At 31.7% G+C, this 14,464-nt stretch overlaps 2 protein-coding genes across 7 annotated transcripts in view; both read left to right on the top strand.

The window, feature by feature from the left end:
- Positions 1-1,110, top strand: part of SIFa (neuropeptide SIFamide) — a 37,828-nt gene extending 36,718 nt beyond the window's left edge. For 2 of the 4 annotated variants that reach the window (XM_085663308.1, XM_085663306.1), the window contains exons 3-5: positions 79-134; positions 224-377; positions 883-1,110. In XM_085663308.1, coding sequence (XP_085519434.1) covers positions 248-377; positions 883-962 — 210 coding nt within the window. In that variant the 5' untranslated portion in view covers positions 79-134; positions 224-247 and the 3' untranslated portion in view covers positions 963-1,110. The remainder of the gene's footprint in view (positions 1-78; positions 135-223; positions 378-882) is intronic. The other 2 variants (XM_085663309.1, XM_085663307.1) reach the window with 1 other exon arrangement.
- A 1,218-nt stretch (positions 1,111-2,328) lies between these two features.
- Eth (ecdysis triggering hormone) lies at positions 2,329-4,377 on the top strand. Of its 3 annotated transcripts, none has more exons than XM_035871796.2 (6): positions 2,329-2,359; positions 2,458-2,539; positions 2,645-2,835; positions 2,951-3,035; positions 3,122-3,221; positions 3,317-4,377. In XM_035871796.2, exons 2-6 carry the CDS (start codon positions 2,488-2,490, stop codon positions 3,372-3,374), a joined length of 486 nt encoding a protein of 161 aa, XP_035727689.1. In that variant the 5' UTR covers positions 2,329-2,359; positions 2,458-2,487; the 3' UTR covers positions 3,375-4,377. The 3 variants fall into 3 exon arrangements, with proteins under 3 accessions (XP_035727689.1, XP_085519430.1, XP_085519429.1); XM_085663304.1 differs by having other exon boundaries at positions 2,331-2,363; XM_085663303.1 differs by having other exon boundaries at positions 2,331-2,367.
- Positions 4,378-14,464: the final 10,087 nt, after the last annotated feature.

The following is a 14,464-nucleotide window of genomic DNA, read 5'->3' as shown; positions in this document are numbered from 1 at the left end:
GTCCCTCGTCTGCGTTTGATAGAGAGATTTATCTTTAGTACTCTTCTTGAGAGTATAAAAGCTCAGATCTTTTCTTAGATTCACAACATTCACTGTTCGACTTTCGTAGAAGAATCAACAGCTTCCTTCAACAAGTAAGATATAATATTTAATATTTTATTTATTTTATTTGTATTGTTAACAAACTTACCTTTTTTTCTTTTTCCTTTTTCTAACGGATTAGCTCTAAAAAATCCCCTCATTCAAAATGGTCTCCGTCCGTTTTGCTCTTACCATCTTCCTCGTCGTTGCCATCCTTGGCCTTATCGTCGAGGCTGGATACAAGAAACCTCCATTCAATGGCAGCATTTTCGGCAAACGATCCAACTCCGAGTCTGGTAAATTTCAATGTTCAAACGATTGTTCAAAAAATTATTTAAAAAAATGTTCGATGTATCTAATCGTATTTTTTTTTCTTTTTTCAATCATACATTCAAAAAGAAAGAAGAGAAACAAATAGAAAATGAACTACTCACAAACAAAAACATTTACTATTACTAATTATTAAATATTACATTTTAATAATAAAAATTTGAATGTGTGTGCGATAGGTATTTGTATACACACACACACACACACATATATGTATATATATTACAATAATTTTATTGTAATATTACTGCAGGACGTAGAGATCAAAAGTTTCTAGATGATTATTTATTTTTTCTTCGAATTGCAAAACTGCAAGTCAAACTCGTAGAACAGAAAAAGTGATAACATTGAAAAATAATAATTGATTATTTAAATTGTTCAAGAACTTTTGATCCATCCTGTGAAAAAAATAATCATAGATAAATAATATTAATAAGATCTTTGATGAATATTTTATTTGAATTATTGCAGATGCCGAAGTAGCCAACCGAGCACTCTCCGCCATGTGCGAAATCGCTAGCGAAGCTTGCAACGCCTGGTTATCTAGATAAACATCTCAAATCAATAATCAATAATCCATAATCCAATGCAACTTGCAACGATACGACCGCTTATTATAATCAGTATTATCTTCTTTGTCAAATAATAATTTAATAAATGTAATCATCTTATAAAAACATTACAACGTTTAATCTTTCTCTAATACTTCATTCATTTTATTATTTTCATATTATAATCTTATCAGTTGTATACAGGGTGATGATACAGTTATAAGAATATATAATAAATAATATAGGGTTCTATTTAACAAAAATTAAAATGTCTTTTATTAGGCTCTTTAAATTTATCCCAAGTATAATAATTATCGTTAGAATTTGCCTTATGCTCCTCCACCTATCCTTCATTTTGACATCACATGATATTTGCCTAAAACATTTCTTTTTTATTTAATACTTACTTTTTTTATTACTTTTTATTTAATACTTAGGGAAAATAATCGTACAAATTTATATATATTTAAGTATATAATTATAAAATTCATGTTTTGTAAATCATTGAAAAATGCATTGTCGGTGATAAAATAAATTAAAAAAAAAGAAAATATTAAAAGGAAAAATTTTTTTTAATTTTTCATTTAATCGATATACATACATATGCGCTATGTAATGAGATTAAAATTAATGATTCTTATTTATGTTAATAAAAATAATTAAAGGAATAAGATCATTGAAATTTGATAATATAATGTATGCAGATTGTGTGATTTCATATTGATAGCACGTATCATTCACCTGCCACGATAAGGGTTATTGATTTTGGTGTACTCATTTCGATAGAAAAAATATTGACTTACTTTGATCTTTACTTTTGATCTTAATTATTTATAAAATATCGAAACAATGCATAATAGAAACAGTATGATGATTATTGAATAAAAGAAATTAAATATTCGACTTTTCATCGTGTCATCAATTAAGTTCACTTATGTTCAATATTAAAAAAATTACTAATAATTTTTAAAAATATTCACTATATGTTTTAAATAATATATGCATATATAAAATATCTAATTTTTTTCATTTTATGATCAAAGTTGATATAACTTTATCATTATAATTATTCAATAATAATAATCTATGATCGTATCGTTGCACGTTACATGATCATTCTAAAAATATTTCATATTAAATAATTGAACAAATTAAATTGATATAGATTCTTTTTTATTTTCATTTTCAGAATGAAATACAATCAACGATTTGCAAGGACGAAAGTTTCTCGGTTAACGAAATACGGTACGGGTACAAGAGACTTAAATCGAATCGATTTACAACTCGAACATGATCAAAATATTTAATACGATTTTTTAATCGAGTATAAATACGTAGGATTTTGTAGCTTACACGACACAGTAGAATTGTGACAATCGTACAATTTGAAGATACAAGTAAGTAGGTACAGAAAATGTTCATATATAGAGAAATACATATGGCAGGTACGATCGTACAAAATGAAAATTGTAATTAATTTTTTTCATCGTCACAGATTAATATTATCATTTTTATTTATCTCAACATGACGTTTGATACTTTGTCATGTAATTGGACAAGAAAAATATTTATTCATGGTACGTTCGAATTGATTATAAATTATTTTTTTTCTGTTTTCTTTTTTTTTTTTTTTTCTTTTAATTATACTGAAATGACGGAAATACAAAAATTATACTTTTTAGTTATTCTCGGATCAATCGTTATATCATCTGTCCTGCAATATTCGGTGGAGGCTGACGAAGTGCCAGCATTTTTTTTAAAAATTGCTAAAAACATACCGCGAGTTGGACGAAGCGATAAATATGATGATTTGTTTTCAAATTCTGGGAAAAATATTCATGGAAACGCAGGAAAACACGATAATAATATAAAGGTATATGTATATAGTAGCCACACATACATGTATATATATATATATATGTATTATTTATTATTTGTTTTTTGGTATTTATTAGTTATTATTATATCATTAAACTTTTGTTTTAAAGTCTTCGCCGTCTTGGGAATCCCACGAAGATTCTGAAAGCTTAGCGAAACCAATTAAAAGACGTGTAGATTATTCACCACTCGATCGTAAGCGTTAATTATTAATTAATAATACAATCATGTATTTGTATATACATATATAAATATTAATTAATTAATTTAATCTTTAACAGCTGCAGAATCTTGGTCCTGGCAACATTTTCCGCTTGCTATCGAAGGACCTAAAGAACTTTGGAGAACTTTAGCAGGATATTCAAAAGATCCTTTGGAAGAGTAAGTCTAATATAATTTATTATCAATTATAATAAAATATTACAAATCAATATTTTATTAATGATTATTTCAATGATCGATATCTATGTATATAGTATGACCAATGAAATATGGGTGAGAAAGAAAAGGACTGACGAGGAGACATCATTCTGATTAGAAAATTACGAAATTAGATACTATCTATTCTCTTTTTCTACATATATATATTTCTATTCGTAAAGGATGAACGAAGATAAAATTATTTAATCATGGTATTTTTTTTCTTTTTTTTTTTTTTATTATACACACTTTGAGGTGTTGGGAAAATAATAGACAATAATAGACAATAATAACGTATATACACATAACTATACACACTGTATAAGTTCTTATGTATAATGAATTATATAAAGTGTAATTCAATCGTATAGTATAGTATGATGTCCTTAGTAGTATTCTATAAAAAATCGAACGTACTCTTTATCTCTTTCTCCCTCTCTCTCGCTCTCTCACTCTCTCTTTCTTTCTTTCTTTCTTTCTTTATCAACATCGATTCGATCTGTCAAGCTGTCCGACTCGATAGCTCCTTATTTGCATTCTATGTAAGATAGTATGCAGGTGCTACGAGTAGTAACCCAACTGCAATTTTCGTTGCAATTCTCGTAATAATAATCGTTTGGTGAAAAAGAGAAAGAGACGGTAAAAAAAGGGTACGTTTGGATGAGTGTAGGGGATGGGAGGGAGGAAGGTGGGTTGTAGAAAGAGGGGAAAATAAAAAGGAACAAAAGGGTTGCGAATGCCTCGTTGAGTCACGCGATCTGTTGCTCCAACATTTTCTTTTTTTTTTTTTTTTCAATAATAACCACTTTTCTCCTTTGGATCGTCATTAGGAATGTTAACCGTTAAAAGAATTCTATTCGATTGGCTGATATTAGATATGAAATATTTCTTTTAATTAAATTTATTTTTTTATTAAATTTGATTTCTTCATGCGATATTATCTTAGGTCGATCATTATTATATCGAAGAAAATTATCTGCAAACGGTAAGTGAATACGTCGATAATTAACCGACAGATGTTTCTTCCTTATCGATCGAGTTTAAAGGAAATTATTATTTTGCATTTATAAAAAAAAAATGAGAAAAAAGAAAAAAAAAAGAATGCAAATTCTGTTTGAACGAGGAAAAATTTGAAAATGTTTTAGCCATTCGATTATTTCGAATGATTCGAAAATTTTCGAATCAATGAATTAGAACTTATCGACGTATGATAAAAATCGTCGAAATAGTTTTGAGGAAATTTAAATAGATTGTACTGACTGCTTCGGTCCAATGAGAATAGGAGCTTGACGATTTCTCGTATAGATGACACCACTTGTAATCATCCACAATCATCGGACTACCCTTTAAAACAATAAATTGCTATAATTACAATAATACTTGTGTTTAAAACTAATGCTTTGTATTTAACCCGTCGAATAGTAATTTTAATTCGTAATTGTGATAAAAAAAAAAAAAAAAATAACGACGAACGAATTGATTTTTTTTGTTATCATAATGATTATAACTTAAAAAGAAAGAAAGAACGAAAGAGAGAAAAGAGAAACGGAAAAAAAAAATGTTTTTCTATTTGCAATAAGTCCTCCCATCCTTATCAATTCATTCATCCATAATAAATACCAACTAACTGAATGATGCGTTTAAGTTAATTGAACGATTATTATAATTTACTTTACGTGACAATAAGAAATAATATTGAACATTTCGTCACGATGATGATGATGATGATGATGATGATGATGATTGGAAAATTTTAGAAATAGTTTCTTGTTAGTACTTTACCATCCTAACCCTTTCCAATTCATTTATCGAAATAGAACCTACGTGAGGATCTTGAGCGTGTTCCTCGTTGATCCTAAGACAACGTATAATTTTAACGGAGAGTATTACAAAAAAAAAATAAATAAAGAGAAAAAAAAAGAAAAGCCAAAAAAAGAAAAAGAAGAAAAGAAATAAGAAGGAAACAAAAAATAAAAAAGAAAAGAAATAGGAAGTAGAAAAAGAAGAAAAATTGTAAACGGTACAAGGTACGTGTAGTATCAACTCTTGTACAAACTTTCCAAATAATCGTACAAAATGCCTATATTATACCCCCATCATTTTTTTCCAATTATCAACATAAAAGAATTTGAAAGGCAGTACTCGATATGAGTCACGTTCGAGGAAACGCGTTAAATAAATTGACGAAAACATTAGAGATTATACTTTTATCTTCTTTTTGTTTTTTTTTTTTTTGTTAATCATTCTTTTCGTTTTTTCTTTTCTTCTCTCTCTCTCTCTCTCTCTCTCTCTCTTTTTTTGTTTTCTTTCATTTTAACTCTTTTTCTTCTTTTTTCTTTCTTTGAGATATATATCCTCTGACTCATCATCATAATCATCAACTTCTTCCTTCTTCTTCTTCTTCTTCTTCTTCCTCCTCCTCCTACTTCTCTCCTCCCTCTCTACTCCCTCTCCTCTCCCTCAGTTTTAATTTTTCTCTTTCCTTTTTCTCCTTTTTATTTTTCATCGACGAACGGATATAATTCACACGTGGTTACATCGACGAACACGAAAGCCATCGTTTTCTCTCTAAGCCTGAGGTTTCCGTGTACAATTTATGTTAGCCTTATCGTCGATGCACTACGACTTGATTTTTCAAAGTAGACTTTCCCTTCGTGTTAGAACACCATGGACGAGTATAGACGCGTTTCCGCGTAACTCTGCGACACGCGAGATCGGTATTCTCTCTCTCTCTCTCTCCCTCTTTCTCTCTCTATCTCTCTTTCTCTTTCTGTCTCTCTTTCTTTCTTTCTTATTCCTTGAGAGAGGAGATGCGGCTGTTGGCCGATCGGCCCTCTTCTTTTACTCTCTCCCTCTTTACCCTTCTCTCTTTCTCTTTCTCTTTCTCTCTCTTTCTCTCTCTCTCTCTCTCTCTCTCTCTCTCAACTCCGAGAATCCGAGCAGGGGTTCGACTCGCACGTAGCAATTTACGGAAACCGCACGTAACGCGCGTTCCACGCGGCCCTGGAGGAGGTACTGTGATAGAAGAAGGTATAGGAGATATAGAAGATGGACGAGGAGGAAGAAGAGGTGAAGGAGGAGGAGGAGGAGGAGGAGGAACACCAGGCACGAGCGTTTCCACGGAGTTTCTTGCGTAACGGATCGGTGTTAGATCGACGGTCAGAGGTAACTGTAGTTTTCGAAGAAGAGGAGATTCCTTCTTTCTTTCTTTCCTTCTTTCTTTCCTTCTTTCTTTCTTTCCTTCTTTCTTTCTTTCCTTCTTTCTTTCTTTCTTTTCTTCCTTCCTTCTTTATTTATTTATTTTCTTCTTTCGTTCTTTCCTTCGTGCAGCTAAGAAAATCACGATGGGGGTTCGTTCGACCTCTTCGATAACAACTTTGCTAACAACTTCAACGTGTCAACTCTTTACTCTCTCTCTTTCTTTCTCTTTCTCTTTCTCTTTCTCTCTTTCTGTGTGTATGTGTGTGTGTGTGTGTATATCTCTCTTTTTCCCCTCTTTCCTTCTATATTTTAAAGTAGAAAGTTTCTAAATTTCTAAAGTTCTAAGTTTAGTTAATGAAGAGAGAGAAAAGAAAAAGAAAAGAGAGCGAGAAAGAGAGAGAGATAAAGAAGAAATGAAAGGAAGAAAGGTAAAAGTTATATTCGCATAAGATAATTCTTCGAAATTCTAAAAGCAAACTTATGTACATCTAATCGTAAATTCGTTCGTCGTAATCAAACGAAAATCGATCACCTAATTTGGTAAATATTTTCTAATCGTTAGATCGATTCTATAGAATTTTTCCTTGGTAATTGTGGTTTACCTATTAGTAGAGAGTAATTAATCGGGAGTATAGTGAAAAACTTGAATATCGATCTGTTAGCGAAGTCAATCGATAATTAAGCGAGTTTTTGATCATTGGTAAAAAATTTTCTCTCGATTATGTCTTTGTATGTGTGTATGAAAGAGTGACGGAGTTTGTAACATGAAAAATACTGACAAACGTTTCTGCGTATAAGTCGAAAAGCGAGTTAGGAAGAGGAGGATGTGTAGAAGAAATATAAGAAGAAAAAGAAGAAAAAGAAGAAGACGAAGACGAAGAAAACGAATGAAGAAGGAGATGGAGAAGGAGAGAGAAATTGTCGGTAAAATTGCGAGATCCGGTAATGGCGATGGCGCGATGGTAATTTTCTTAAGAATACCTAAGGAAATAAAAGAAGTCGTCAACGAAATTAATCCTCCGTATAGTCTGCCAATTTTTCGCAACTTTCCGGTACACGTACGTATGTATGCACTTACATTACGGATCCTAGCGAGTCAAATCGAAGGGACGTTGTCTATATATATATATATATATATATATATATATATATATAAAATGGAATTTAAGTTCTTCCTCTCTCTCTCTCTCTCTCTCTCTCTTTCTCTCTCTTTTTCTCTATATTTGTCTCTGTCTTTGTTTCTCTCTCTCTCTCTCTCTCTCTCTCTCTCTATAACTATATCTATGTCTTTGTCTTGAGAAATACGCGTGCGTAAAAATTTTCTTGGATAACGAGCTAGCTAGCTAGTCGTATTTGTCGTTTGAAGTAAACGAGGCGTCCCGCGTAATTCGATGATCAAGTTCGACCTTTGTTCTTCTTAGACAATTTTCGTATATAATATACGTTGTTTGAAACATCCACTTTTTATATACATAAATATATATATATATATATATATATATATATATATATATAAATTGTTTAATCCCTTTATTTAAAAAAAAAATAAAATTTCTGATCCCTTCATTTCATGATTGATTGATTTATTTTCGTTTGAAAAATATTCTACGATATTTCATTTGCTAATGAATAAAAAATATAATAGGTGTCACAATACTGCTTTTTTTTTCTTTTCTTTTTCTCTTACTTTTTATACCATGTGTATTATACGTAAAATATGACTAATGGTATAATTTAACTATCATACTGATTATTACGTAATAAAATTTAAAAAAAAAAAAAAAAGAAAAAGAAGAAAAAAAGGAAATACGAAGAAAAAGAAACGAGGTGCACCTGTCATTACATTAAAATGACATTATCGTAAGAGGTATATATTTTTATGAAAGAGAAAAAAAAAAATAGAAAAAAATCATAAACGCGAATGCACATGCATTTAAAGGAGAGTGGATGTATAAGGAAAAAAAAAGGGGAAAAAAAAGAAAAAGAAAAAAAAAGGAGAAGAAGAAGAAAAAAATCTTTTTTTAGACGTAATTGAAGAAGTCTAAAAGAGAAGAAGAAGAAGAAGAAGAAGAAGAAGAAGAAAAACAAAAAAATAGAACAAAAAAGAAAGATTGAAAAAATAGGAGGGGGGGAGGAAAGATGGCAGTAAGGTTGGAGGAGGAAGAGGAGGAGAAGACAGGAAGGTCTTCAAGGCGGAAGTTGCATGGGCAACTTGAACAATATACGCGAGGACTCGTTTAATAACCCTGATTTGACGTTTATAGAAACGATCGTGAGAGGAGAGTGAGGGAGTTTTGTAGCGAACGAGTATGGGACGAAGAGGGTGAGCATCGGGATCGCGCGCAACGAGCGTACATAATCACGTAATGCGGTTATCATGCCAATTGCGTAAATATTTGAGCCAATTTGTGGCATGCAACGGACTCGAGAAGTGACTCCTCGAGTGCTGCCACCTCCGTCAGCGCTTTTGCTACTGTTACTTTACGAAGAAGTAGAAGTAGTAGAAGAAGAAGAAGAAGAAGAAGAAAAAATAATAATAATAATAATAATGATGATGAACTATTTATTATCTGGCACCCAAATTGTCCTGATTTTTATATCTTCTTTGAATTTCTTCTTCTTTTTCTTCAAATAACTAATCTCATAATCAATCAATTCGTATTAAATCATCGTCTCCCACCCCCCCTCCTCCCTCTCTTCGAATTGGATTGATTATTTACAAAGACGATGAACATGTTATGATTGATCTTAATAAATAATTTCCAATTGAAATTCATGAAATATGAAATTGTATATAAAGGCGATTAATTCGTACATAAAATCAAAGTTAATCAAAGTTAAATCTAATGAAACGTATTGAACGAGAAGATAATTTTGAAATTGTAACAATATTGTAGAATATATATATATATATATATATTTTTTTTTCTTTAAATATGAACGAACAAAGTTGAAGTCGAATAAACTGATGATCCATAATAGGATGGAATTAAAGATTTTCCTGAAATGATGTTAACAATTTTTTTTTACGAGTATAAAAGTTTCGACAAAAAAGAAATTAAGAGAAAAATATATATCTATAGACCGAGAGAATGAGAGAGAGAGAGAGAGAGAGAGAGAGAGAGAGAGAAAACAAGAGAGAAAACAAGAGAGAAAAAAAGAGAGAAGATGTAGGCAATTCCTGGTAAGATGTTCAAAGGCGAGACTTTACCTTCCACTCGGATACCTTACGTCCCTCAGTCCGGTACGACTCGGCTGTTCTTCGTGTGCCGCCTTCTCATCCCCGCAGGTAGAGCAAGCGGCCCCGGCTGAGAGCAAGGATCAATTAGGCGAATGCACGAGAACGTAGGACCTCGTAAAACCTGCGGGACCTGCGTTTCGACTTCTTTCGATCTACCGGAACAACCGGTGCTGCTCTCCGTGTCGAGGACAAAACGAACTTGACGAGGGAACATAAAGCGGACATCGAGAGCAGACACACACACACACACACACAGAGAAAGAGAGAGAGAGAGAGAGAGAGAGAGAGAGACATACACATACAAAGGGATAGACAGACCTATGCGCGCACGCGCAAACTCTTTCCTCTTATCAATCTTTTCTTTTCTCTTCTTTGTTTGTATTTTTATTTTTATTCTTTTGCTTTCTCTTTTTTCATTTTTATTTTGATTTTTAATCATTTTTTTCTTTAAATAGGGTCGATTTGTTTTTCCTTTTTTTTTTTCTCCTTTAAACGAAACGAACAAATGCCATTTGTTCAGAGCACAATGTTTTATTTTACTTTTTTTTATATATATATATATAATTGACAGACAAGTGATAAGAAAAAAAACCATAGATTTCTAATGACACATCGTAGATTATGTACAAAGCATCGATGTTAATTAAGTTCACATCGTTAGAACTCGAATGAAAAGTTTGTTCTGTTTAATTTGGAAAGAAAACTTTTTTTTTCTTTATTTGTGTGTGTCTGTTTCTTTTTTTTTTTTGTTCTTTTTTTTTTATTTTTTTTCTTCTTTTTTTTTTTTTTGCAACTAACGATGTTTACATTTACATTCCATAAGATTTACTTCGGCAATGAATTATTTCCATTACCATTGTAATCATATCTCATAGATCTTATTATATCAGCAATGAATTAATTATATCGACGTTGTTATATAAATTATATTAGATCGTACGAATTAAATTTTATTTACGATAGAAATATTCGTTCGTTCGAACAATCGTTGATTGATTTTGTTCATGATAATTGCATCGACGTTGAAACATAAATAATAGAGATTAAATTTAACATAAGAAATATACAAGTACTATAAGATAAATAGATGCGTAGATATATCTACGTAATATAGAATAATATTTAAACGATTGAAACATATCGAAGAAATATCAAAATAGTTTATCGTTCGTTTCAAAAGTTCGTTTCAAAGAGTTTGAAAGGTGATAGAAGAGGAAAGCATTCGGGAGCGTGTGAAGAGATGCCACAGAGAGAAGGGGAGCAGAAAAAGTAGCAAGAAATCGAGGAGCGAGGAGCGCAGAGGCGCCTTGTCATGCCGTGTAATGACGACGAGTCAGTGCGACGCCCTGTTGGAAAGGAGCAGCAGAAACTTGATGACGAGACGAGGAAAGAAAGAAAGAAAAAAAAGAAAAAGAAGAAAAAAGGAAAAAGGAAAAAGCAAAAGAAAAAAATAGAGAGAGAGAGAGAGAGAGAGAGAGAAAATAACAAACGTCCTCCTTTATCTTCCCGCGAACGAATATAGTCTCTTTCAGGTAGAGGTATGAGGGGATGAAGAGAGAGAAGAGGGAGGAGGAGGAGGAGGAGAAGGAGGAGGAGGATGAGGAGGAGAGATACGTTGCTACCGTCATCCGCGTATCCACTTCTTCTTCGACTTCTTCTTCGTCTTCTTCGTCTTCTTCTTATTCCTCAACTTCTACAGTTTCTTCTTCCTTTTGATTTCATGTCCGCCATTACGGAACGTCAGCCAAAACGATGCAACTGTTCGCTCGTGCGATTGTTCGTCCCCCCATGGAAAACATGAATGGGATTCGACCTAAAAGTCTAATGCTTTCTTCGAGACATCAGTAACGTGTAAAATCGTATTTTTAATTTTTTTTTCTTCTTTCTTTTTTTTTTTTTTCTTTTCTTTTCTTTTCTTTTCTTTCATACTAACCACATTAATGATCATATAAGGAGATCCAATTTTTATTTTGCCTTGTCTAATGCAATTTCATTGATTATGAATCAATGACAATGGATCGATATGATATTATACCTCGTTGAGAAATTATCTTCAGTATGGTATTAGTATCATATTTAATTTTTTTTCTATTTTTTCTTTCAATTTTTATAGATTATTACAGATATTCTAATAGATATAATATTAATTATAATTCTTATTTGTTATGTGATTTTATTGATTAAGATAAATATTTTTAATAAAGTTGCTTACTTTTCTTTTCTTTTCTCTTTTTTTTTTTTTTTTTTTTTTCTATATAGATTAACGATAACGCAATTAGCTCAAACAATTTCGTTTCGATTCTAGTAATGAATATATTTAATTCTAATCGTTCACTAATAAATAAATATCCATTGATTATATTTCAAGGATGAATACGACAGGATTATGTTAATAAGGTGCTACTTCTCGATTAGAGAATAACCCGAAGACTAATAAAATCATTTTTTCTTTTCCTTTCTCCCTCTCTCTCTCTCTCTGTCTTTTTTAAGACTATCATAATATATTTGATTCTTTAATTAAATTTCATTGGGCGCTATGTTTCAGTGTTAAAAAGTCGACAGAAATGAGTTAATAATTCGAATAGGTTGGATACCTACGATGAAGAGAGAAGGAAATAGAATAGATAATAGGTCGGTAGCCGAAACGAATTCTTTAAAAAGAACGACTCGATCCTTGGTTTAGCTCGTATCGTAATTTTCGATCGGATCATCAAGTGCCGAGGCGTCAAGTCACACGTTTCCCCACCCTTCCCTCTCTTTCTTTCTCTCTCTCTCTCTCTCTCTCTCTCTCTCTCTCTCTCTCTCTTTTTCTTCGTCACCACGGCACAAACAAACATATTTTGAGAAAACAGATCGTTTAAGTGAATTTACGCAGGACCCAAATCGATAAAAGGTGGACATTAACGAGGCCATCGAATTACGTTTTCATAGCCGTGCCGAAAGGGACTTTACTAATATCGGTCGGTTTCTTCCTTTTTTTCTTCTTCTTTTTCTTTATTTTTTTTTTCTTTCTCCTTCTTCCCCAAATGCCTCTTTTCCATGCCTTTTTTCAAGCTCAACCCAAACAAGAATAAGCAAAGCAAAGGGACGCGAAACGAAGGAAAATGAAGCGTAGCAAAGGGAAAAGTTAAATCTATGATTAGGATGAAAAATGCAAAAACTATCAGTAAAGAGACTACGTAAATGCGATGTGAAAAGGAAAAAAGAAATGAATTGTATGTGTATAGATATATTTACATATATATATATATGTATATATACGACCATATCTACTCTCTCCTACCCCTTCCTAATAAACGTAAATACTTTCGATAAACAACCCTCAAACCCCCTATGGTGAGAGAAAAAGAAAGAGAAAACAGATAGACCAGGCGTTAAATGAAATTAGCGCGGCGTTTAGTCGAGTTAGACGGCCCCGTTTAGGCGATCCTTTTCGGGGTTATAAATTATTCCGGAATGACTTGCAACGGGCTGAGCTGAGAGAGAAAGATATATATATATATATATATATATATATATATATATATATACATAAGTGTATATAGACACGAGACTTTATTGTGATGAGGAGGGAAAAAGAACGAAGATAAAAGATACTGTTAAGTATCTCAAGACGGTGCAATAAAGGACACAATATCAATTCGATCATTGTTCGATCATTGTATCAACTTCAAACATTGTTATAATATAACGTTAACTCTTTCATAAACTTTTATAAACTATTAAAATCATTGTCTGACATTTTTGATCATTGTCATTCATTATCGACGAAAAAGTATAAATAATTTATTTATACATTATCTCGTGATTATGATTATTTATTGAACTTTCTATAACGAATCTAAATTCTTAAGAAAATATTTGAATCTTAAAATTCGTTGGACGGAATTAAAGAAAGCGAGAGAAAAGAGAAATGAATTGAAAAAAAAAAACAAAGAAAAAAACAGAAAAAGAGAAAGAGAAAAGAAGAAAAAGGATGGGGAAAAAAAATTAGAACAATGGAGGAGAACTCTCCGCTACGCTTTTTCCCTCGTCCACAGAAGAAGAAAAAGAAAGAAAGAAAGAAAGAAAGAAAGAAAGAAAAAAAAAAAAGAATTAAAGATTATTAGTCGTAAGCATTATAACGAGTCAAGGTCTATAACGATGCCTTTGGGAATAAGGTATAAAAGGTACGGCATAGGGACTCGAAGGAGGCGTGAAACATTGGCGCCTCGTGGCGCCTCAAACAAGGAAAAGGTCTTCTTTGGACATTTCGTAAAGGATAAGACGAAACCAAGATAAGTACTTAGTGACTCTCTCACTTATTCTTTCTCTCTCTCTTTCTCTCTCTCTCTCATCATTAGTAAGGTAAAATCATTGATCATAGTAGTAAGAAATTTTTCATTGATCTTCGCACACCCGAATGATCTAATTTCTTTTATTTTTCTTTTTTTGTTCTTATTCGAACGATCATAGAAAACATTTTTTTTTTCTTTTTCTTTAAGACACGACTACTACAATTCTGTTATTTATTTCAAAGCTAGTAGACCTAACAAAAAAAAAATATATATATATATATAATGATCGATGAGTTATTTACGTATTAGAGTAATTGAATATGTTGACAGGATTGTTGATATGTTAAGTTGATAGTGGACATGTATGTTGATATGTACATATGTAGACATGATATTCGATGACGTAGGTATATCAGTTGAGAATATATGTTGACGAGACTATTCATTTCTGAAGAACAAGCGGAACGAAGGTGAAAATGGAAGAT

Source organism: Vespa mandarinia, chromosome 21 (genome assembly GCF_050613455.1).
Source record: "Vespa mandarinia isolate Hongniang chromosome 21, ASM5061345v1, whole genome shotgun sequence".
NCBI classification, from domain to species: Eukaryota; Metazoa; Arthropoda; class Insecta; order Hymenoptera; family Vespidae; genus Vespa; species Vespa mandarinia.
Note: the sequence above shows the minus strand (reverse complement) of the source record. Positions and strands in the feature narration are given on the sequence as shown.

Coding starts and splice junctions, on each gene's coding strand:
- Eth (XM_035871796.2), top strand. CDS start 2,488: ATGACGTTTGATACTTTGTCATGTAATTGGACAAGAAAAATATTTATT. Junction 2,836..2,950: donor AACACGATAATAATATAAAG/GTATATGTATAT, acceptor TTTGTTTTAAAG/TCTTCGCCGTCTTGGGAATC. Junction 3,222..3,316: donor TCAAAAGATCCTTTGGAAGA/GTAAGTCTAATA, acceptor CTATGTATATAG/TATGACCAATGAAATATGGG.